We start from the raw sequence: 25604 nt of genomic DNA, 5'->3' as shown, positions 1-25604 counted from the left end.
AACAAATATTTACATCACCAGGGACCACGAAGCCTGAAAACAAATGACAGGCAATCTGACATGGCTCAGTCACAGCAGCAAAGCAGTTCTCTATGCGGAAGCCTAATACAAACATGAAGCACAAATAAATCTCGGGCGGTCTCAGTCCTCGAGCACTAACTAATCTAGTCCTTGCTGGTGTTGGGCGTGGTGGCCCTGCTGTCCCACGGAGCATGAACCGTGGTGGAGACACGGGCCCGTCCTTGTTCTTCTTGTCTCTATCCTTCTGCATCAGGCATTCACCCTGAATGCTCCTGAGCACCTCGAGCACCTCCTTGATCGGCGGGCGCATCTCGCCGTTCTGCTGCAGGCAACGGAAGGCCAGCTCCGCGACCATGGTCATCATCTTCTTGGTGGCCGGGTCGGTCTCGTAGCCCAGGCCGAGGTCGACGAGCTCTCCAGCTGGCACTTCTGGATCTTGCTGATGGCCATGCCGGCCAGGTTGATCTCGTTGCGGTGTCTGGTGATGTCGACGGCGGGCTTCGACGAGATGAGCTCCACCAGCACCACTCCGAAACTGTAGACGTCGCTCTTGTCCGTCAGTGGTAGCACTGGTGGTACTCTGGATCTACATACCTGCCAGCCATGTGCAAAAACACAAAATGTTCTCTGTTGAGATCAACGGAACTACCTTTTGGGCAAACAGTAAACTGGTGGATGTATCACAGCGTGATGCCACCATGTGGCAACTACAACGACATGGACATACCCTGGTGTGCCCTGGGGAGCGGTGGAGACGTGCGTGACGTCGAGGGGGAAGAGGCGGGAGAGGCCGAAGTCAGCGACCTTGACGTGGTAGTCGGCGTCGAGGAGGATGTTGGTGGTCTTGACGTCGCGGTGCACGACGGGCGGCTCGATGGCGTGCAGGTAGGTGAGCGCCTCGGCGGACTCCACGGCGATGCTGAGGCGGAGCGGCCACGAGAGGGCGCGCTCGGGGGCTCGCGGCCCGTGCAGGTGGTCGGCCACCGTGCCGTTGGCCACGAACTCGTACACCAGCAGCAGCTCGCGGCTCTGGCTGGACGTGCAGCCGTAGAACATGACCAGGTTCGGGTGGCGCAGCCCGGACAGGATGGCCGCCTCGTTCTGGAACTGCTCCACGCGCCGGTAGCTGTTGTTGTACAGCCGCTTCACCGCCACCACGCGCCCGTCCTTGAGGTACCCTGAGCAGTGAGCACAAAGAACCAGAGCCTGGTGTTATTAGTGCTGCCTTTGCGTGGTTTGGTTTGCCATATGAATAGTGCCACGCAATGACCAACATCTTGGAACGAACTGACAGTGGCATGGTTTGCTGAACAATGTAGAATGCCAATTGGCACTTAAGTGCAAATCCAAAGGCGGGAGCATGGCTTTGTAAGAGATCATTCTAGGAGTACCTTTGTAGACGGCGCCGAAGCCACCATCACCGAGTTCTCTGTTTTCGTTGAAGCAGTTGGTCGCCTCCTCGAGCTCCTCGTAGGTGAAGAGGTGCGTCGGCGGGTCCTCGATGCTGCCGGACTCCATGTCGCCGAGCCGTGAACGCGGGGTCCCACCAGAGCCGCTGTACTTGAGGAGCTTCGAAGATGAGTTGATCACTTTCTTCTGCTTCCTCTTGCGCATGAACAAAATATTGCCAGCGGCAAGTACTGCAACACCAGCACCACCAGCCACGACACCTGAAAAGGTTGCGTGAGTTAATATTACAGTCATATTAATCTTCTAGTATCGCTGAAAGCTGCGTACTTCCAGAAACAGGTATTTGCAATTAGCTGTAAAATGATATACGTAATACTAGGGATTGCAGCAAAATGTGTGGAAACAAAGGGGATATATTTATGTAGAAAGCCAACAGTGGACCACTTAAGAAACATTGTAGATAAAGGCTGCGTAGTGCTTACCAGCAATAATTGCCGTTTTCCTTTTTGATCCTGTATGCCAACGAACAAAAGACTGTGTCAGATTTTGAGCAAGATTAAGCTGATTACATTAAACAGAAACACAAAGTACAAAAGTATTACTGCAAACCGAGAAATTTACATCAAACAAAAGTAGTACATGCTACTCGAAATAACCAGGCAGACTCCACTAGAAATTGCCCCAAAAGAAAACTCATGCAAGGAAGACAATGTAAGAAAATTAACTGCAAACCGAGAAATTTTGGTGGTTATTTTCATTCCATTGATCAGGTGCACTTGTTAAAATTCAGTAGTAGTTCAGTAATAGGATATGGAGTTTCATTTGTATAAACTCAATTGAATTATATGATGCGTAGCAGAGCTAGAAGCAGCAAAAGTAACTTTTCTATTGTTGTTTCCTTCCTCTGTTGAAATTCGCAGACATAATTCTCCTTGTCAATAAGGCAACGGATCCAGATCCTGCTGGTAACTTAGGCCAAAATGTAAACAAGTTCAGTGTCCTTTTTGACCAGATAGGCAGATCCTGCATTTTGAATAATCTATATCTTGTAGTAATAGTAGAGCATGATGCAAGATCTTCCTTTCTGTCCTCTCTTTTATTTTGCTGAAACTTGCTCCTCTTTAGGAAGATACGATGCATCATGTAATAACATGGAAAAATGCTACGATACAGGGAAAAGTTGCAGAGGCAAGTAATCAATTCGCCTTTGGTGAATAACTTGGTCTTTGTATATATATTATTATATAAAGTCGTAATCATAATGTCCCTCAGGACTCAGGACACAGGGCTATAGGTAGGAGGTCGGCATCAAAATAAAGGTGGGCAACAAATATCTTGCAAGACAGGACATCTGAAATATTCCTAAGCTTTCTGAATAGCCAAAAATGAACATCTCAATATGAAATCAGAGCAGTTGAAAGCCATCAAATCAAAGAAGAAGCAATTTTTACCAGTACTAGTTTTTGAGATTATATCCTCATCAACATCTCAAACAAATCAGAGCAGTTTGAAAAGGCTAACCAGGGAATCAAAGTCTTGAATGAAGAAGGTTTGAAATGTAAAGCTACCACTCTAAACCTGCTAGTTGAAGAACACAATAATCTTTGAAGTCTTGAACATAGAAATTTGAGGCTAGAGGCTCATGGCTCATACTGTTCCAAAGTAGTACAGTGATTCTACAGTATATCCAGTTACCAATAATGTGAGTGAAAATGCCTACTATATGAAGTTGCTATCTCAGGCATCAACGGTCCCAATTAATGTGAACACCAGCGATTCAGGCAACCACAAAAAAACTGAAGCGTCGCGGTTTTCAGTTAGAGCGACGAGATGTCTGTCGCTGAAATTAACAAGACTACGCTGGTGCGCATCAGTTTCTGCTGTGCTCCTACATCGACAGGTGGGCATGGATCTCTCTTTAAGTCATTAGACGCGCAACCATTAATTCCGCAAGTAGCTCTTGCCGGGGAGCGTTGTTTGGGCCTCTCTGTTAGGTGGGGTTTTCGGCCATAAACGTCGTAAGGCTTAATCAGCAACAGCCTACAGGCTGCACCTACGAGTCTTGTACATGAAGGTAAGCTACTGTCATGCAAACCGTGATGTGGCAATCGATCGTAGCAAAGAACCCCGTCCTTTTTAAGCAATTAATTATGTATAAGTGCCTAGAGAGCAGTACTGAAGTCGCATGATTTGGTGCTGCAGCTTGCATGGAGCAGCTAACATATAGGGTACGGAAGGTAGGAGAGATGGATGCAAAGAGTACTTCCAAATTCTCAACCGGTCCCTGGCCGTACGACGAGACACACACAACCAAGAGGAAGAAGTCTTGGGCGAGACGGAGCCCCGTCGCTGTGGCTCTATCGATTTTCCTCAACGCGTGGTCGTGCTGAGAGCGACGCGACCGAACTCGGCGGTCCTGGATAAAATCTCGGAGGCCGACTCGTCCCAACAGCCCCGCCGGCGACAGACACTGGAAAACAAGCCGCGAGGTGCCGTTGCGCCATCGGATCGGAGCGGTGCTTTCAAGCTATCTATGAGTCTATGACACATCTCTATCGAGAGAGGACGGGTTACTGAGCAGCAGAGCCCGGACTAATTGGACTGACGCGCTTTAAGCTCTGGTTCGTTTCACACCCAGATATTTGATAGTGTCTGTCTGTATTTCTAACGCGACAGTGTTTTCTCCGGACAGAGAAGAAAGCGTTAGCGTGCAGAGGAAACCATGGATTATTAGCAGCGATATGGTGTGTAATTATGCAGGTAGTAATGACACCTGATAGAATGAATGCACGCCATCGAAGGCTAATGGCTCGACCATTTCTATGGCGATTTGGACGGTGAAAGCATGGCTGTTACGTACCGGGCCAAGACAGAGCGGAGGAGTCAGCAGAGATCTTACTACAACTGCCGCCGTCGCCCACGCGGCCGTCGGGGCAGAGGCAGCCCAGGAACTCGCCGGCGCGGTTGTACCCGCACTTGCCGCTGGACTGCTCGCATTGGCCGCACGGACCGCCGGAGCTCCGGTCCCAGCCCAGCTGGAACCCCGCGCGGAGGGCCTTGCCGTACCCGTCCTTCCTCCACACCGGGTCCTGAGCGTCGGGCGGGATGGAGCTCTTGAGCACCGGCACTTCGAATATCTGCCGGCACGCGCTCGACCAGTCGCCGGGAGGCACCTCGCCGCGCGGGAGCACCAGCGTCATGGAAGCCGGTTTGTCCATGTCTCCACAGGTGATGGGCTTGATGGTCGGCGGCTTCGGCGGTTTGGGAGCGGGCTCGGCCTCCGGGCCGAAGGAGCAGCCGACGAAGAAGAAGAGGTAGTCGACGCTGTGGAGAATAAGGGACAGCCGGACGGCCGGTGGGATGGTCACGTTGTGGTCCACGACGGGGCATCCGCCGTTGCCCGCGGCCCGCGGCGTCCGCGTCGGCGAGCGAGACGATCAGGTTGGCGTAGTCGATGCCCGAGACCGTGTAGTTGTCGTCGCCGAGCTTCAGGACGGGCTTGTTGTTGGCGCCGTCGCAGATGACGGCGAGGCCCGGGTAGCCGCAGTAGGACTCGCCGTCGTGGTCCGGGACCGCCTTGGCGTCGTCGCTGGCGAGGTAGAACGGGTAGCTGATGTTCACGCCGCCGCAGAGGTACGGCCGAGACCGGCACGCGGAGACGGCGTACGTGTCGTCATCGCCGCGCGACGCGACGGCCGCGGCGAGTAGGAGGAGTACGAGGAGGAGGAGGAGGCCTCGGTCGTGGTGGCTCAGGGAAAGCATGGCAGCTGGGGAAGCTGGCAGCTCTGTTCAGGTCTCAGGAATTTCTGGCGCGCAGTTTTGGTTGGTGGACGGCGGGCAGGTTCCGGTTTTTTTTGGTCAAGCGATGTTTTAAGCCTCGCTTTGGTAGTGGCAAGTGCAGCTAGCCGTGCAGTACCGGCGAAGGTTGGGTGGCTGACACTGACGACGGGCAAGGACACACGGGCAAACTATGGCTTGAGGAGGGGCCTGCCTGCTCGTAGTAGCGGACTCGCGAGTCGCGACGTTGCCAGCCTACCGCGCCACACTGCCAGAGTCGCTGCGCTACCTGACCCATGTCCCTATCCCATGGCGACTCCAGAGCTTTTTTTTTTTGAAAAAAACAGGAGGGTCAAGGAGCCCCTACTGATCAAATTAATGAAATGCAGTAAAACACAAGTACAAGTACAAAACAGACAAACTAAAGAAAGAGTGGGGCGTGGCTAGTCACTTTTCCAAATTGGCGTCAAAGGAAGAGCTATTGGTCGTCTATTTTTTTTATTACTATACTGGTATTATCCTTGTGCAGGTGGCTGTTTTTTTCCCCTCCAATTTTCGTTTTGGGCCTTGTTTAGTTACAAAAGTTTTCCCAAAAAGTGCTACAGTAGCCATCACATCGAATGTTGCGATACGTGCATGGAGCATTAAATGTAGACGAAAAAAAACTAATTGCACAGTTTAGTTGGAAATCACGAGACCAACGTTTTGAGCCTAATTAATCCAGGATTGAATACTAATTGTCAAATAAAAATAAAAGTGCTACAGTATCAAAATCCCAAACTTCACCCAACTAAACACAGCCTTGGAATGGTTGCCCTATTCTCCTGCGCGTGTTCAACGATTCCGTATGTATGCTACGGCAGAAATGCTTCGGTCAGTGGTTCCTGAAGATCGAGTCTATGGCCGTGAAAGACAGCTTGAGAAATTTGAGCCGCTTCCTCCTATCACTGGCGGTGTGGCTTCCAGCAGCAGCAGGCATGTGCCGGCGATGGGTTGTAAAAGTTCTGTCTCATTCCCGCCGACGGCAGCCGTGGAGAAATATAAGAGCATGCGCGGTCCAAGTTGTGGACGTTCAGGAGAACAGAGCGGTCCACAACAACACATCGCGTTCAGAGGGAAGAATCGGTCAGAGTGGCTGGTCCTGGTCGTGTTCGGCTATTACTTTCAGCCTGGTTAACATCTAAAATTTGTCATGCTAAAGATTTGACAAGCCAAAAGTTGGGTAAAATCATTGCTATAGATTTGGCAAGACAAATGTAAGACTTTAGCAAGTTTTGGTAGCAAACCAAATACTAGCCAAAATCATAGATTGATCAGTGGTATGCCAAATTTTGAAAGCGAACCAATCGTGCCATTATTCCATTCCATCCCACATACAGCTGCCGGCTTACTGTAATCAGGTAGTTGATGATGCGACTTCGAACTTAAACCTAACTCATGTAAAACATTACAGAGTGGTAAGCACGAGGGAGCGGTCGTCTGCAGATTTTTGGGTTGGAAGGAAACTGACATTGAAGGCCCAAGGGGAAGAAGATGAAGATGGCCCAAAATATGGCAAGCTGGTGGCAGGCTTCTGCTGGTGGTCCTGTTAAGGACAGGTCTAAAATTGCTACATGGTTGATTGATTTTTACAGATTTTTCATCCTTTAATTTAGATCCATTTCGACACCTTTTATTTTCAAAGAGCAATCGAAGTTCTTTGTTCAGGCCAAGCAAAGATTTGATTCCAAGGTAAAATTTGAAACAAAAACTTTTTTTTTTACTGAAGCTACAACTAGCAGCTACCTGCCTACTTACAGTTGATGAAGGTGCAAGCTAATGGACCCCCTTAGCAATTTGACACCAAGGAAGGAGAAAAAGCTAGCTTGGTTTCAACCAAAAAAGGATGGAGAAAAGGTAGTACTACAAGACAGAAAGGGCTTACCTTTGGTGCATTCATGGTTGCTCACTCGGCCGTTGGTACACAAGCAAGCCACGAATTCCCCATATCTGCTGTAGGCACAACGTCCATTGGATCCCTCGCAGTCGATGCTCGGACTTCCTACTCGAGTTCCATCCCAACTGAAAACCCTGTTTAAGAGCGTTGCGGTACCCGTTGGTGCTCCATTGCGAATCGATCGTCAGGGAGTCGTTCTGAAGCACCGGCACTTGGATAACTTGCTTGCACTCCCGTGACAAAGTTTGTTGGGGCACCTCCGAATCCGAAGGAATCACAAAAGAATAATAACCAACCAAAGAACTTGGACATGAGATCGGGTTGATGTAAGGCTGCCCAGGGATAGTGTAGATGGAGCAGTTGGCGAAGAAGAGGAGGGTAACCAACAGTGTACTCTGGCAATAAGTTGAGCCACACGGCGGGCGGCACGGTGACGTTGTGGTCGACCGGGCAGCTCTCATCGCCGTCGAGGACATCGGGATCGGCGAGGGAGATGGTGTAGTTGGTGTAGTCGATGCCCGTCACGTTGTACGAGTAGTCTGGGCCGCTGCCGAGTTGCAGGATGGGATACTTGTCGTCCACACAGTCGATGGCCAGCCCAGGGTACCCGCAGGAGGAGGAGTTGTTGCCCAGGACATCTGCCGTCTCATCGAAAAGATAGAACGGGTAACTGATATTCACATCGCCGCATGTGTATGGCTGCACCTTGCATATGGAGGTGTTGTACATGTAATCGTCGTCGGAAGGATCGCCACGGGAAGCGACAAATAAGACGGCAAGGAGAAGCGGCAGCGGCAGTCGGTGCCGAAGCGAGCAGAGGGCCATGGCTGAATAAGTCGAGTTTTTTTTCCTTTCTCCCTCCCCGTTAGTTCGGTGGCCGCCGGCCTCGGCTCTCTCTGTTTATAAGGCAACAAGGGGCTGGGGAGTCTTCTCGGAAGGTTGGGTGGCAGACGAGGGCGCCACCAGACGGAAGAGCCGTGGTTGACCAGCCACCTGGGTGTCGCGAAATGCCAATCGCTTGCCACGCAAGGTCGGCTACGGCTTATGACTCCTGCCTCCCCTATTGGCTGGGTCTGATCATGAATTATAAACTGAATACTATTTTTCTCCCATACCAAACCATAATAAAAAAAAATTTGCGTTTAGCGTTGAACACTTGTACATGGTCAGCGACTACATAAATGCAGTGGTACTCAGGATCCTAGTCAGGACCCAGTCCTCTGATCCCCTCTGTCATGCAGTGATGGGAACTTTTTTGAGAAAAAGTGTCGGGGAAAGTTGCTCGTTCCGAAAAAACTATTCATGTTCCTATTATGTTAAAAAACATGATGTAGTACCACATTTCTTATTCCACGTCCCTCCGCCCGCTTATGCTGAAATTTAGATTATACTAAAATATTATGATAGAAAACACTGTTCCAGTAACACGGCTACTAAGGTTGGGAACCATGAAATGGGAGTAAACAAAAGTATGACGTCACGAATCACGACTAAGACCAAGAACCACGTCTTTGCATGAAAAAAAAACACTCCTAGCAATTAGAGGATTCCATACGACAGTCTCCACTCTCACTACCGGTTTGCTGTCGCTCCAATACAAAGCTTGCACAACAACAATGTCATGGAAGCGAACAGGGATGGATCCAGCGGTGAGTGGGTGGAGGCTCAAGCCCACCCCTACTGTCGCTAATTCCATAGAGTCCCCTAGAACCCTCTAAGAATTTTGCCAATGGCTGCTTTGGAGAGAAGAGGCTGAAGGTTAAAAATGATGACTTCAGACCTCACTGAATTTTCATTCTACATCCGTCACTGGAAGCAAAGGCGCGTGGGCGTGGTCTTAGCTCTCCGCTTGACAATCTACCCTTTTCTTAGATGAATTAATGATTGTTTCCACTAAGCCTTCTACTACCGTAGAAGAAAATTTAGCTTTATAATATTCTATGAAGAAAATTTAGCTTTATAATATTCTATAAGTGGTCAGCGCTCAGCACTTCGTAACCATAGGAGTACCAAAGAGCAGGGACCTACTCCTCTTTTGTTTTTTTTTTTCCGAAAGGACGGCAAAAACTTTGTCTAGATGATAGAAAAGAAAATGGAACTGTACAAACAAGGCAAAAACAAAAACTTCGTACAACGTGGACAACGTGACTTCAAACCTCGACTCTACTTTGCGAAACTAGGTGGTGGAGTCTGAACCCACTCATCTACTCGGTAGGTAAACTGGGGATATTATTGCCTCCTGTTGTCAGTCCTCTTTTGTGAACCACTGAAATCAAAGCGAATAGAAAGCATACACTCACTAACAACTCCAACCCTGGAAACACGTCTTCGGATGGACTAAAACATGGCTTATACGTACGGAACAAAGATCCAACAGCAACGAAAACCAAACAATGTTTGCCCGCCTGCTAGACAGCTAGAGCCAGCCAGCGCTACCAAACCTCTCCATTTGGCAACGGAAACCAGGCCTGTCCGGCTGTCCGCCTGTGGGCTGCGTCTGCCGTTTAGCATCGTGGTCCTTGTTCCACACGGAAACAGGGGCAATACCCCTCCTCTGCTCGTGGAACACGGCAGGCCGCCGGGCCGCCTGATGAATCTCGCTCACGAGAAAAGGACGGATTTGGTGCAAAAAGCAGAACGAGGGTCGCGAGGCTGTAAACATCCTTGTCGAATGATGCAAGCAGGAGCCAGAATTTCCAGCTCTGTACCTACCCAAGCATTAATTTCCCAGGCAAACCCCGACGAAGTGTAGACTAGATCAAAGTCAAAGCATTCACCATCAGCACGAGGCAAGAAGGAGCAGCGGGACGCGCACACACGGGAGACGTTGCGAGGATAGCTACGAGGTTCCAAGCTACTGACGCAACCGGTGCGTGCTCTGGTGATTGCAAAAACAAAAGGGTCGGTTCAGAAGGACTACTTACTTGATCGTTTGCAGTCCGGGCTGCCCACCTTCCCTCCGTGGCACAAGCAGCCCAGGAAGTCCCTGTGCTGGCTATAGGCGCATCGCCCGTTCGACTCCTCGCACTGGTGACACCCATCCGCTGCGACACGTTCCCATTCCAACTCGAACCCACGCTTGAGCACGTCTCCATACCCGCTGCTTCTGAAGTCTTGCTGGTTACTTGCTACCATCAGAACATCGTGGTTCACTGGCACGGTGACAATCATGTTGCAGTGCATCGGCAATTCTGGCTCCGGATACCTGTCATGCTCATCAGTCATGACCACGAAGGAGTCTCCTGGGCCAGCATCTGGCGGACTCTTGAAATCCGCGCATTTGATTTTGTATGCGTCAAATTCAAGCGTCATGTAATCGCCTAGGTGGCAGCCGAAGAAGAAGGTGAGGTTGTCGAAGGCGCTGCTGTTGTGCAGCCATGTCTCGTTGAAGCTGACGTTGTGGCGGACTGCAGGGCAGCTGCCGCCGACGAGCACATCGCTGTCCACCAGAATGATGGTGTGGGTGTCGTAGAAGATGTTCTGAACGGTATAGTTGTCGCCGCCGAGAGTGATGAACGGGATCCCGGTCGGCGCCTCGCCTTGGCAGGAAATCAACAGGTCGGTGTAGCCGCAGGAGTAGTTGTATCCGTAGTCGGCGATCTCTCTGGTCGCGTCGGCGAGGTAGAAGGGATATCTGATATTGACGCCGCCGCACTTGAACGACTCCGAGCAAATCGAACCGTCATAGGTGGTCAGGAGCGACGGAGGGATGGCATGGGAGGCAGGGACATGGACATGGACATGGACGGCGAGGAAGACGAAGAGGAGGACGGGGAGACGTGGTACTGGTAGGTGAGCAGCCATGGTGGCGAGAAGACGAGGTGGGTTCGCGCTCATCTGGCTGTTTTGTTAGCTCCAACTGGGCACGCAGTTGCTTGTGACTCGCGGCCGCCGCCGTTTATAGGTGCGATGTACTTGACCGGGTTTCGGCGAAGGTTGATTGCTGGTGGGCCCGGAGGTGGGGCAGGAGATAACACGGATTGAGACTTGGCCGTGGACTTGGCGGTCTTCCCGGTCCGTGCCAAGCCGTTTGATCACTGATCGTGGTCTGCCTGCTACGTCCTCCCTAGGCTTGTTGGTCCAGTCAGGCGAGATACGATCTTAACCTACTACTGCTTGGTACGGAGTATGATTTTAGTTGACTTCCATTCGGACCGTATGCCAATCAAAGGGATATAGCAGTATATAATGAAAGTCTTCGCTCACGATGTTTTTTTCTATTCCTTTTCAAGAGTCACATTTTGTTAATTGATGAACCGGCGCTGCAAATTGGGTTTCCTAGGAGCTCATTTTGCTTTTGATCCTACGTGGGAAAGTGGCTTTCGGAGAGAAACAATTCTCTGTCCGAAAGTGTGTCACTAGTTTTTTTTATATAAATTCCGTGGAGGAAAAACATGAATCAGGAGCAATTAATTTTCCAGCTTATAACTTTTTTTATTGATTTCAAAAAACCACTTCACACCTCCTGTTCAAATAAACCTAATCAGCTAGTGTGTCGGGTCAGATTCAAGCCATGATTTTCGACACATGGCTCAACCCAAAGTAGAAAAACTCTAAGAAGTAGCCCGACCCAACCCGCCAGTGCATTGGGTCGAATTTTGGACCAACCATTTGGATCTAATCATTTTTCTCGGCCTAACCCAATTTGGTGTTGGTCAGATCAATTCAGCTATAAACTGCTCTAAGGGTTCTGCCAAATAGACTCTTAACGTCATGTAATTGTAAATTGCTCTACGGGTTCTCTCAAATAGACTCTTAACGTCACACAATTGCTTCCATCCATCTGAACAAATCGTAATATGCTGGTTAACACTGGCTCTAATCTCTGTTGTTAGTGATAGTTATTATCTAGAACCTAATTTCATGATATCAATTTGTAAGAAAAAATTGTTCCGCCGAGAGGTCACGAGTCAAAACTCTGTTTTCACATTAAAAAACCATGGCAAAGTAAAAAGCGTGAGTTCAGACGATAAAGGTGTCTTCCGCACATACTATCAGCCTGTTCGCTTATTGGTTTCTTGTTAGTTTCAGCCAGGGCTTATCAGCCATCCAACAATATTTTTCTCTCATAATAAACCAGCATCAGTCGAACTTATCAGCTCAGAAATCAACCAGCGAACAGGGCGAGTCAAATTGAGAAACCGGAAAAGATGTAGTGGTCTTCATGATTCGTAATGCCACCAGCGACTTTTAAAATGACAGCGCTTGTGCGGTAGGTGTTTCCGTGTTTGCACACTTTTCTATTGTTTGTCTACTCGACTAGTAGGATATCCTCGCCCTTTCCACGAAACTACGTTCACCCGGGACCGGGATGGACAGAGTCACCTCTCTGCTAGTCAGGTCTACCGATCGCACCGTGACTTCATTGGCACAGCTATCAGCTATGCTAGCTCCTCCTTCGAGTCAAGCCTTCATTGTCCACAGAACAACCTCGCCCGGATGCATGGGCTTCAGATTAAGAGCCTATTTAGGCTAATTGCTAGCTAGCTAGAAAATAAAATTAGCTCAAATATGTCTCAACAGGAAAGTTAATAGGTGAGTAATTTTTTAACAAATCTTTAACTATTAGTCAACTAGCTAGCCAACCAAATAAATTTTAGCTATTTTTTAGCCGTAACTAGGAACCCAGCTTTAGTATTCAAATGGGCCCTAAATTTGATTGCTAGCTTCGGCACTAAACCAAATGCGCCAGGAGTAGGCAACGTAACCCAACTAAATTTACATACATGTAACAATCTGAGCTAAATTTAGTTTCATGCCTGGTTTAGGCTTTAAATTTGGCATAAGCCTGCCCATAGTATACGACAAGTTGGCTTTTTTTATGACCCAACGGGTTAGACTTGACGGACCAAACTACGGCCAGTCCCGAATCGGGCCATTTTCCCCAGATCCAATTGATGATCCCAGAGGGAGTGTCAAGGCCCATTTAGCACAGCTCTACTCCATTCGTCCTGTAATACAGTGCATTCTAGTATTTAAAATTTATCCTCAAATATAAGGTATTCTAGAGAACAAAATCTAGTTTTGTATTAAATACTTTTCATTTAATCACCATTAATCATGTTGATGATATCGACAGATTAGAAAATAAATGAGGGTATATGCGTCAAAATTTATCCTCAAATATAAGGTATTCTAGAGAACAAAATCTAGTTTTGCATTAAATACTTTTCATTTATCGATCAATCACTATTAATCATGTTGATGATAGTGTCTGATTAGAAAATAAAATGAGGGTATATGCGTCTTTTATGTTCTTTCTTAATTTGTCTTTAAATTTCTTGAATGCACTATATTATAGGACAGAGGGAGTACTTCACATGCGGAGTAGGTTTTTTTATTCTGCTGCAAGATAGCTCCACTAATAAAGTTGAAGCTGTTTTGATAAAATGCTTGGCAAAACAACTTCTTGTAAAGAATGAAATGATCATAATGCCCTTATCTTTTCTTCTCCTCATTATTTTTTTCTCGTCTTTCTTCCACACAACCTCTCTTTCTTCCCCACGCCTCTCCCGATGCTCCTATGCTCCAGGGCCTAAGCCTTGTGCCCCCACCCCGAAAGCTCACGACGTTCGCGTGCCTCGGCGGCCACGCCCGTGCACATCGGCAACCCATGTCTGTGTCCGTGAGAGCAAATCTGACCATGGTCGTGATGGGGCTCATGAGAGCGAGAAAGGAGCTGGGACAAGCTGATTTTCATGTCCATCTTTAGTAAAAAAAGAAAATTTTGTTGAGGGACATCGGAGAAACATGGTATTTGTTGATGGGCACCGTCAACTCAAAAAATTGTCGAAAGCGTGTATTTTTTTCGAAAACGCGTCCCGCTGATTATTTTATTAATTTCTCATACTTGTGGAGATAAACGTGGGGGGAAACGACTTTTATTTTGCCCTTGTCTTCAAACTCCATTGGTTCAAAGTGGTTGTCTTCAGCGGCACACTGGATGGGGCGACGAGGTTAGCAGCCTCCTACGCGCTTGTCGGTGTTGGAAGAGAAAGTGGCAGATCCATCCTCACTAGCGCCTCTTCGGCCTGCCATTGGCTAGATCCACCCCTCCTTCCAAAATTTTTCATCCCTCTTGACTGTTTTGTAGCCCCACTTGCAGTCTCCAACATTGGAAGAGAAGTGGGTAGGCCTGGTAGATCCCAAGCCGCCCCGAGCTCATCTATGGTGGTGGTCGAGTTGCTGTTGATAATAGATTCGGTGGTGATGCATCTATTTGATTTTTGTTTATCATGTGGAACAAACTGTCTTTAAACTTTATTTATTTTATATTTGTTCTACATCCTTTAAATTTAAATTTGACTTCAAATTTTAATTGTGGTGTTCAAATTCAAATCTATGCATTAAAATATTTTTAATTGTGGAGGCAGAATGATGCAAATACATAGTCAAAATGCTGAAATTGGAGAGAAAAAAGAACATGAACTCTAGTTTAGAGGTACCGCTAGAGACAATGGTGGTGTGTTTGTTTGTCTATACCAATTCGGAAACTAGCCTTTGGGAGGCATCTTCTTTTGTTTGTTTGCCTGAATGGAGTAGTGGGCTAGGCCGCACGCTTTCTAAAGTGTCCAAAAATCTAGACCCAGGGAAACGAAATTGGATCTCATTTTCCCCCTAGCCTAGCTTGCATGCTGCGGCCTTGGGCCACGTGAAGAAGCTGCTTGTGAGTGTAGGAGCCTGGGCCCAAGGTTGATGCAGGTAAATAAATCCAAGACCTGTTTGATCTATTTGGTACAACTCAAACAAACAATATAAGTTGCTGCATTTGTACCTATCTCATCGAATTTTAGTCCAATTCAGATGGTACAATCACCCTCTGATCTAGGCAAAAAAGAGTCCCAGCGAAAGAACCAAACTCATAAAACAAAGGGTCTTGATTTAGGGGTACGGCTAGAGATGCTCTTAGAGTGCAACTCGTACAAGTTGAGGTGCACAGCGCAATACCGATACTATCTTTCCGCTATCCTATCAAAACCGGAGAAATTAGGCCTTTCTGCAAACAGTATGCATTGGAGGTTCGCAAAAGCTACTTTTCTGACAGCGGATCGCAATTCGCAACCTACTAATATTAATATGACACCGACGTGTGCGTAGTTTATTTGATGATCTGGTCATGCTCTAAGCATAAGTGCTCTATTTGTTTGGGCTGGTTTGGCTTATAAGCCATGGCTGAAAGTACTGTTGGCTGGTTTGGTGTGAGAGAAAAATATTGTTCGTTAGCTGATAAGCCACGGCTTATAAGCCCAATACGACCCATCTAACAGGCTGAAGAGCTAGTTCTGAAAAAAGGAAAATCGCAGAAAACAAAGTCCACGTGTTCTGAACTCCGATTTCTCTGAACATATCACTTCTATCTGAAGTTCTGATTTCTGAACATGTCACTGGCGGAGGTGACGTTCTTCAGTATGAACGGAACAACCTTTGTAGACCACCCATGCCAATCCAACCAATGAGAGCTCATCCCTCGATCTGCTGACTTCTGTGGAGTCCAGCCCGAGAGAAGATCACGGGAGACGTAACGAGGTGCCGTAACCTGAGTTTAGTCCGCTAAACTAGCTGAAGTCTCAGTACTACCAACCCAAACGTTAACAAGCAACGACTGGTCGGAGATGCATTCAACACGGGGTTGAAGCAGTGGCGGATCTACACGGTATGCCGTATATGCCACGGCATACCCTGCGATTGAGCCATGCGTATTGCACCTCGCGCGCTTTGAACGGGCCATAGCTCGCACGAGTAGATTCACCTGCCTGCCTCACGGTCACCACCGACTTGATAGAAGAGACACATCGCATGCAGGGTAAGCCCACAAACAAATACTCCCTATTGAAAGGACTGGTGGATACAGTTGCGGCGGTGTTATATTTGTATATATTGTAGTGAGATTGATCAACATCAATATCGCAGTCCGTGCGAGTTATATTCGTATTGTACTTCATGCAATTTTTCAACTTTGTACTCCTACATCAACGGCGTAGTTTCGCATGACACGGTCTCCTAAATTATGTTGTAACAATTTATTTATTTTATATTATATTATTGATATTTATGAACTTATGATAATTGAATAGTACATTTAATTACAAATCTAACCGTATCAGAATTTTCCAATTTGCATTATAATAATTCAAATTTGTTAGTCCAATATTGGTCAAAGACATTAAAGTTCGATTATTGATATATGTGTGCGCCTTATAAAAAATAGAGGAACTAATCTATAAATTGAAGACTTATCATATTTTTTCTTGCTTATATGCCGAATTGAGTAGCAAATTTTTATAACTGTTTACCGAGTTGGTAAATAGATTTTACCAAAATACATGTGAAATTTTGGTATGGCATACCCTTTAACAAAATCTTAGATCCACCGCTGGGTTGAAGACCAATGGACTGAGGACCCGTACGTAGGGCCGTAAGCTTCTCCCGCCAGTTTCTTCAGCTACCGTGAAACGAAACCAACCTCGCGAGCATTCTACGTCTCCAGGCGAGATTTTTTTTCGTTCTGAAACATGATCCGAATGACGCGCGTTTAGTGCTCCAGTCCCGTCAGGCCGTCACTCCGTCAGTCGTCTTCCTGAATGGTGATAACCGAAGGCAGAGCAGGCGAGCGGCACCGGGCTTCAGGTTTGCCCGTGCCCACTCTCCAGGCTGCTATGCACTGGAGAACACTGGGCCGCCGCCGCCGCTTCTGGTTTGGACGGAACCGGCAGTCGGGTGACGTCGCACTGAACTAATTTTCCACAGAGGTCCTGTCCTGTCCAGGCAACAACTGAGCGCGGCGCACCTAACTGCCGAACAAAGCAGCTGATAATTCTGGTGGCTGACTAAAACATGGGGAAGGCTAGTTTTCTCCATCTGAACTTGCTCTGTTGCTAGTAGTAGTCCACAAATTGTTGCAGCACAAAACAAACAAACAAACAAAAACATGCGCCCGCAAACTCAAATGAACAACGGACACACCACATTCCATAACCCAAAGCAGGAAAAAAAAATCATAAAGAAGTAAATTCCGAAGAGGAGACACGTACCGCATCGATCCGAGCTCGGGCCGCTCTCGCAGAAACAGGTGAACGCCAAGCCGCCGGCGTGCGTCTCGTCGCGCTGGTAGCCGCACCATCCGCCGGAGCCCTCGCATCGGTCGCACTGGTGGTTGTTGGTGTCGTAGTTCAGCTCGAACCCGCCCTGCAGCACCTCACGGAACGATCCGTTCGCCGGAGGCGGACCGTCAGGCGCGCCCACGATTGCCTTTTTGTGTAAATCCAGCACCGGCGCCACCACCACCTCCTCGCACTCGAACTCGTACGCCTCGGCACCCGTGATCCCACCGTCCCGCAGCACGTACGACCGATTGCCGTCTTGTTGTTGTGGTTGGCCGCACCCACTCAGCTCCACGGCAGATGACAGGGTAATGCTCTTCTTGCAGCTGTAGAGGAAGGTGATGTTGGAATCGGAGGGCGCCAGCCGCAGCCAGACGGTGTCGATGGTGAGGTTCACGTGGAGGCGCGGGCAGCCGACCGCGTACTCGTCGACGATGTCGGCGTCGGAGACTAGGACGGTATGCGTCTTGTAGGTCGATGCGGAGTACTAATGTATCTGTGGGACTTGAAGGGGAGGATCAGCGTGGAGTTGTTCCTGGCAGACAAGGCCGATCCCGGGGTAGCCGCAGTGGGGGCGGAGGAGCTGAGATCCAGACGGGTAGTGGATGTCCCTGGCCGGCGCAAGTGGCTCTGGCGCAGGAATCGGGGACGGCATGGCTACGGCGAGGAGGAGCAGGAGCAGGAGCAGAGGAAGCCATCGCGTGTGTGAATGCGGAGCAGAGGGAGAGCCCGGAGGGTTGTTCTGGTTTATTCGGCGAGGCTGTGCGTGAGGAGTCAAGTGACGGAAGTTAGGGTGACAACGACCTGTTCTTCGACTTGGATGTGGAAGACGACACTGGAGTACTGGACCGCAAGCGACAACCGGTACCTGATCGCGCCTTGGCACGGCCTGTCGTCCTTGCATCTCCAGTATTCATGTCGGATGGCCATCCAGCTTCAGCGAGTGGCTTGCCGGTGATGAGTAATCACTGGATTGGACAGGTTTTGTTTTTCTTACGCTAATGCTCCGGTGAGGGTCTATATGCCCGTCCCCGAGTCTGTTGCAGCGATCCGGGCCTGCCCATCTATGTTTTCTTTCCCATCTCTACGCTGCGACAATCGAGAAATCCCCAACTCTCGGCTCGCTTCGCTCGTCGCGGCTCGCTGCGCCGCCCACCCCAAGCCGCCTCGCCGCCGCACCACTCCCATCCCACGTTGCGTTGCGTCACGCCGCGCCGTGCCCGTCTCCGCCCCTGCGTGTCATGCCCAATTCCCTGCCGTTGTGTGCCGTGCTCCGTCCCCCGCCGCGTCGAGGTGCTGCCGCCGCCGCCGCGTCAAGGAGCTTCATGTGACACCGCCCCACCGGCGAGTTGCCCGTGCCGGTGCCGCACCGACGAGCTCCATGTGCCACCGTCGACTTTCGTGCCAGCATTGAGCTCCGCAATGACGAGCCTCCATTCCTACAAGCTGGAAGGTGACATTGGCAACGTTCGCTGGTCTGAAACTTGGCTGAAACTGGCTGAAAACACTATTCTGGCTGAATTGTTGTGAGAGAAAAATACTGTTCCGGCTGAAAAGAAGCCGAACAAGTCGAATATGGGGTAAGCCGAACAGGGCCATTGCCTAAAACCACATGTTGCAAGCATATGTTTCAAGTGTTTCAGATATCTCATCTGGATGTTGCATGTGTTTCGTCTGGATGTTGCAAAAGTAGATTGAAATGTTGCACATATGGCAATGGCTATACTTGTATGTTGTAAGTGTATGTTTCAAATATTTCGTCTGTTTTTAGACCAATGTAGCAAGTGTGTTTATTTGGACGTTATATGTTTCAAACATATGTTGCAAGTGTTTTATATCTGGATGTTGCATATGTTTGGAATGACTTTTCATATGTTTTCAGACGTTTTTGCAAATGTTTCAGATGCATGTTTCAAGTGTTTTATTTGTCTATAGACGTATATTGCAAATATTTCATCTGAACGTTTCAAAGTAGATCGTGTGTTGTACATGTTGCAATTGAGCCAGTGGCTGGCGGACAGCAGCCTGCCGCAAGGCTTCGGCTCCAACCTCGCGCGGCACGCCTCGCCTCTCTCTCCTCTCCCTCACCTCCCTTCCCTTCTCTCTGTCTCACCTCAGTGTTGGCGTTGGCGTTGGGGTGGTGGTCTTCGAGGGTGCTGCGTTTGGACGCAGGCGCCGGCATGGGATGGGATGCGGGGCGCGGGGGCGTGGGATGCGATACGGGAGCAGATACGGGAGCAGCAAATCGACGAGTCCTGCGGTCATGTTCGAGCGCTAGCCTTTCCGTCATTACTACATGTTTCCCAATTTTTGATGTATAAGTCTAGGAACAATAACAGATTTTTCTTACGTAGGCACTAAAAATCCAACGAATAAATTCAGCACGTATAGTACAATAACATGTATAAGGGCATAGATATAATCATCAACAAAGGTGTATAAGGGCTTAGATATAATCATCAATAAAGGTCTAGGGGTTTAAACGAACAAATTTCACGAGTTTTGGTGAATATGTATTTTCTGCAGGGCTTATCTAGAAAACCGCCAAGGTGGACCTAGATGTCAAACTTAATCACTCTATCCCATAGCGAAACGACACCAGAAGTTTCAGAGACTCAAGAGGACTCCACACTGAAGCGGAGGGCGAGACGTCGCCACGGCCCCCACCTGCAGGACGGCCGGCCCCTGGGGCCCACATGTCAGCCCCCCGTTGCTAAAATAATTGGTACTCAGATGTCCGCCTAAAAAAAGAGAGAGATGAATAAGATAGCCCATGTTTTCTTGCAAAGTATTTTCCAAAGTTTCAAGAGATATGTTTTTAAGAAGTATAGTAGAATTAGGTTAGCCACCATATATATCCCACCCTACATCCCTACACATACAATCTTAATTTGATTGTATGACTCAACTCTCTTTGGATCTGAAGTTTGACTTTACAATATATGTATTACAAGTATGCTCTTTCATGCTTTTTTTCACTCCTATAAGCTCACATAAGCCTTAGTTGTAGGAAGAGAAAGGCATAGCATCACTATTGTCTTGGTGAGGATCCATAAAAACCACATATACTGAGAGACTTGAGAGTGTCATACAAAGGAAGCTCTGAGTTTTATTTAAAAAATTTATAAAAACTCCGGAATAATGGTTGAGCAAAGAACTTGAGACATAGTACTTGACTTGATCGTTCTGTCTTTCAATTGCTCAAGACCCATGTAAAGGCTAAGAAGCCCTATGGTTGAAGGTAATATGGGTAAGTTTGAAAGTCAGATCGGTTCATTCTAATCTAGAGGAGAATTCTTGTTTGAACGCATGCGTACTTTTATGGAGTGAAAGTATTGAAGCAACTCCTGATCCATTTACTGAGTTTAGCTTTGCTCAGGGACTAGCAAAGGTTAAGCTTAGTGGAGTTTGTTGACGGTAGTTAACAATCATTATAAACCATCAATATAACATGTATAAGGGCAAAGATATAATCACCAACAAAGGTCTAGGGGTTTAAATTAACAAATTCCATGAGTTTTGGTGAATCTGTATTTTCTGTAGGGTTTATCCAGAAAACCGCTAAAGTGGACCTAGATGCCAGACTTCATCGCGCTATCTTGCAGCGAAATGGACACCAGAAGGTTCTAGAAGACTCGAGAGGACTCTATACCGAAGCAGGGGGGGCGAGACGCTGCTAGGTGGGGCCAGTTGGCCCCTAGGGCCCACATGTCAGCCCACCATTGCTATGTCGGTTCTCTATCACCTCCTAGATTGCATCTACGCCATTTATTCAAGTCGGTTTGATCCAAGGGCTCAGGATTGATGCTCTGGCCTATATATTCCTGCCCCTACCCCCGTCCCTCAGGCATTGCATTCAAGAGAAGATAGAAAACCTAATCATCCTCAGAGCTCCACCATATTTTTGGGCATAGCTAGTTAGGCTAGGTCTAGAGGGAGGCAAGTAGATTTTGCTTGGATTCCTGATCGTTTTAAGAGCATGGTTTGGTATAATCTTTGTACCCCCTCTCTTTTGTATCTCTCATTACTTTTATATGTTTGCAACAATTGTTATGACATTCATCTTCATATTTATCATATTCCTAGTTATAATATTCTTGGTCTACTTTGATTATATACTTAGTATAGCTAGATTATCCTTATATTTATGCATAAGTTTGTATAGCGCTCACTCTAAGGTACCAGGGGTGTGTGGTCGATATTGTGTAAGCATGGTGCTTATACGTTGTTTACTTGCGGATACACCCTATATTCCAGGTCGTGTGGTAGATCATGGATGTGACACTCCCGTTTAGTCCTTTGTAGTCCACTCCCCAAATATAGGTATACATGTAGGATCTAGTTATGAAGGAAGACAAGCTCTATTCTTAATCTTCCTTAGTAATATCCTTTATGTGTCGGTATGAAGTTGATCTTAGCCATGACTATTAGGTCTAATTGCACTAATCAATGTATGCTTTGACTTGTAATTAAGAATGACTTAGGAATTATTCCTCTAATATTCTACTTGACCATGCTAATGCCATAGAAATGAGTACTCTGAGTGATCAATGATTAGATATTATGCACTATTCATATATACATTTACCTCTTGAATTACCCTTGTTGTGAGTAGAATATTGGTTATGATTTACTTCTCCATCAATAGTATAAGTTATCAATACATGTCCTTGCTAGACCGTCCCTGTGGTAAAAATATAAATAATGATACCTAGAATACTCCTGGGTGAAGTGCTATAATGGTATATTATCTGTGCGCTTGCAGATTCCTTTCATTCATATATATCTATATATTCTTCCTAGTTACATGAAATAATAAAGAACTACTCTAGTAGTAATGCTAGGTAGTACCAACAAGCATCTCTGACATCATCACTAGGGATGACAACCTGGTAAAGTAATGTTAAGAGATATAGACATATATTAGGTGACTACTAAAATAAGTGACAAGTTAATAAATACCAACAAGCATTTCTGGCCCTGTTACCGGGGAAGGTAGCTAGGCAAAAGAAGTATTGATAAACTTATACTTATTGATGTGATCGAGATAACCATTGACCTCTGCTCAAATAGGCTTACCCTTGTTTTGTCTACTTTTGTATCTTATGCAGGGTAATGTATGACCAATTTTGACCTTCCGACAAACTACATTGACAATCCAGAAGCATTACTTAAGAGAACTAGAGCTAAACTCAAGAAAGTTTCAACTTTAGAGTCGGAAGACAACTAGATAAAGGAAAGCTTAACACCTAAATTTAAAGCTATGGATGACAAGACTCTCTGTGAATTCTCTGCTCCAACTGTAGCCAACATCCGTACTAGACCAAAAACCAATGTCGGAGACAATGGATTCGAGCTCAAGCCAGCTCTCATCAACATGGTGCAAGCAAGCCAGTTTTATGGAAAGGCACATGAAGATGTGAGTGCACATCTCTAACACTTCCTAAAGATCTACAACACTTTCACCATCAAAGGAGTGACCCACGACGCCATACTACTTTGCCTCTTTCCATTCTCACTCTTAAAGAAGGCAAAGCATTGGTTTTACGCTAACAAAGATAGAAATACTACATGGGATAACTGCTCCACTACCTTCCTAGCAAAGGTCTTTCCCACAGGCAAGACCAATGCCATGTGTGGGAGAATCTCAAGCTTTCAATAGCTACATGATGAATCTATCCCTGAGGCATGGGAACACTTTTAAGACTACATAGCAAAATGTCTTCATCATGGGATGGATAATTGGCTACTCATACAGACTTTCTACCACGGGTTGACCAACAGTACCCGTGAAACTATGGATGCTGCTGCTGGGGGTGCATTCCTATCACTCACCATACCAGCTGCAACAGCTCTTGTGGAGAAGATGGCCTCCAACTAGGGTTGGAATGAAGAACGTATTTAGACCCATAAGAGAGAGGGAGGTATGCATCAACTCAAGGAATTAGACATGCTGTCTACCTAGATGGACCTACTAATGAAGAAGCTCGAAGATCGAGCCAATGAGAAGCAAGAAGTCATGTATATTTATGATTCCCGCATAACATGTGAAGAGCGTGGAAACACTAGGCATTCATGGAGCAATTGCCCTAAAATTCATGAGGATGTGAACTTCATCAACAACAACTACTTTCATCCTCAACAGAATCAAGGTTGGAATCAGCAACAGAGGCCAAACTACCAAGGTAATTACCAAGGTAACCCTCAAGGTAATATTTTCAATAATTTCAATCAACCACCCTTGAGAGTGTTGATTTCTGGCCAAGCTAAAATTATGGAGGGCTTATCTAGAAAATTAGCTTCTAATGATAAAATTCTAGAAAACATAAACAATATAATGGATAGCTTCTCCTCTGCCATTAAAAACCAGCATAGCTTTAATAAAATGATAGAATCACAAATAGCTCAGCTGGCTGTTGCTGTTCCTCCGACCGACAAAGGTAAAATTTTGGGGCAACCAAAAGATCTAGAAACTATAAATCTTGTCGATATTCACAATGCAACATATTACTGTATACAACCATCGCTGGGAAGGTGGATAGATTATACGTTGCCTGAAAAGAAGAGCGATCCAAGAAGACATGTCATCCTCATTGCTATTGGACCTCACATTTTCCAAGAAGCTGTCTGTGACTTCAGAGCAAGTGTCAACATTATGCCTAAAGTAATTTATGATTAAATTAATGGAGATACTTTGTTGTACACAAATATGCGTTTGCAGCTTGCAGATCAGCCATTGTTCGAGTGGGACAATCATATGTTCCTATAGATTTTGTGGTTTTAGAAACATGAGGAGATATAAGGGCACCCATTATCTTGGGTTGACCTTTCCTAAGCACCGCAAAAGCCATCATCTACATGGACAGTGCCAAGATCTGCTTCACAATCAAGGATAAAAAGGAAAAGTTTTCTTTCAAGAACTGTATCTTGCAATCTCCTAGACATCCACAAACACCGTACCTGCCTAAAAAAACAACAGTGACCAAGAAGAACAATAGGAGAAGGAGGAAGAACAATGATAGGCAACCACAAGAAGAATTAGTCAACATGATCAACACACTCAGATCAGAGTACGACCACCTCCTTGCTTCACCATTCCTTGCTAAGAGGGATGATCCTGGTGTACCAATGATCGAGTGTACCATTGGACAAATAATATTCCACAAGACCATCTGCGACATTGGGTCAAGTGTCAATATAATGTCCAAGGTAACGAATGAATATTTATTTGGTGACGAACCTTTATTCCCTAAATATATGCAATTGCAGATGGTGGACCAATCAATTCGATTTCCGAAGGGAATAGCAAAAGATGTCATGGTAAGAATACATGATCACTATGCCCTTGCCAACTTCATAGTTCTAGACATGGGTGAAGAAGAAGATGATACACTCATCATCCTTGGAAGACCGTTCCTCAACACCACCAGTGCAATCATCTACATCGGATCTAGATAAGTCCACTTCCAATTCCCTAGAGAAAAGGTACTGTTGGGGTTATGACCCCAAGGTGTCTCAAGGCGCTAACTAGTTGGCAAGCCACGTGGCCCATAACCCATTAGGTTAACAATGGCCCAAACGACTGAGGCATAGCTAGGATGAGCACGCCGAGCCAACACCTAGGCTAGGGTCAGCCATGACCCCTTCTCCTGCCTTAGCCACATGAAAGACGCACGACCTCTCCCCCATCATGACCCCTAGGGCAGGATGGGGTGAGATCGAGCATTGCATAGTATGTCTGCTCTAACAAGAGTAGGCACTCCACACTGACCTCACAAGGACCGAGGGGACAACAGTCATCTTGATTCGGTCAGACGCCATCCTGTGCCACGCCACACTAGTGAGATAGCACCACACAACGGTGGCAATGGGTACAAAACCCACCATCCGAATATAGACCGATAGGATGTGCGTACGATCCCCACCCACTATGGGATGGGATCCATGGCAAGGGTCTCGACCTAGAGACCTTCTCAACTTACGGAGAGCCCTAACCCCGATGATCGGGGTCATGGCCCTCAGTCCCAAGAAACGACCAGATGAACGATGACCTAGGGCAGCTACTTGCTATGGGTATGACACCTCAGGGAACCTAGAAGCGGCGACGAAGACCATGATAGACACCGCGTTGCATAGGATGACTAACGAGCCACTGATGTGCCTACAGTGCCCGCCATGGTCGGCATAGTAGCACCATGTCTCGCTCTACCATGACATGGCCACAAGACCATGATGATGGCCACGCCCAGATGACACCAGAATATGGTGTAGCTTGCAAGCCAAGTTAGTTAGGACCTCCCTTAGGCTCATGACCCTTCGGTTGGGGGAACCTCCTCTTTGCAACAAGGCCTGGCCCTGGA

The 25604-nt window shown here is 47.1% G+C and overlaps 2 protein-coding genes, 1 non-coding gene and 2 pseudogenes across 3 annotated transcripts; 1 reads left to right on the top strand and 4 right to left on the bottom strand.

The window, feature by feature from the left end:
* Positions 1 to 23: 23 nt before the first annotated feature.
* On the bottom strand, positions 24 to 7091 carry LOC136456420 (LEAF RUST 10 DISEASE-RESISTANCE LOCUS RECEPTOR-LIKE PROTEIN KINASE-like 1.2; annotated as a pseudogene).
* A 47-nt stretch (positions 7092 to 7138) lies between these two features.
* LOC136456422 (LEAF RUST 10 DISEASE-RESISTANCE LOCUS RECEPTOR-LIKE PROTEIN KINASE-like 1.2) lies at positions 7139 to 12628 on the bottom strand. The gene is made up of 2 exons (XM_066456286.1): positions 10069 to 12628; positions 7139 to 7782 (listed from the first exon to the last, which is right to left on the bottom strand). The coding sequence occupies exons 1-2, from the start codon at positions 10979 to 10981 to the stop codon at positions 7283 to 7285; spliced, it is 1413 nt and encodes a 470-aa protein (XP_066312383.1). The 5' UTR covers positions 10982 to 12628; the 3' UTR covers positions 7139 to 7282.
* Positions 12629 to 13068: 440 nt separating this feature from the next.
* On the bottom strand, positions 13069 to 19426 carry LOC136460892 (LEAF RUST 10 DISEASE-RESISTANCE LOCUS RECEPTOR-LIKE PROTEIN KINASE-like 2.7; annotated as a pseudogene).
* Positions 19427 to 22871: 3445 nt separating this feature from the next.
* Positions 22872 to 22980, bottom strand: LOC136462055 (small nucleolar RNA R71). The gene has a single exon (XR_010760581.1). It is a non-coding gene; the product is annotated as a small nucleolar RNA R71 (small nucleolar RNA).
* A 1311-nt stretch (positions 22981 to 24291) lies between these two features.
* On the top strand, positions 24292 to 24702 carry LOC136460890 (uncharacterized). Its single transcript, XM_066460424.1, has 2 exons — positions 24292 to 24453; positions 24514 to 24702. Exons 1-2 carry the CDS (start codon positions 24292 to 24294, stop codon positions 24700 to 24702), a joined length of 351 nt encoding a protein of 116 aa, XP_066316521.1.
* Positions 24703 to 25604: the final 902 nt, after the last annotated feature.

This window comes from Miscanthus floridulus, chromosome 6 (genome assembly GCF_019320115.1).
Source record: "Miscanthus floridulus cultivar M001 chromosome 6, ASM1932011v1, whole genome shotgun sequence".
In the NCBI taxonomy this organism is placed as follows: domain Eukaryota; kingdom Viridiplantae; phylum Streptophyta; class Magnoliopsida; order Poales; family Poaceae; genus Miscanthus; species Miscanthus floridulus.
This window is presented reverse-complemented; position numbering and strand designations above follow the sequence as displayed.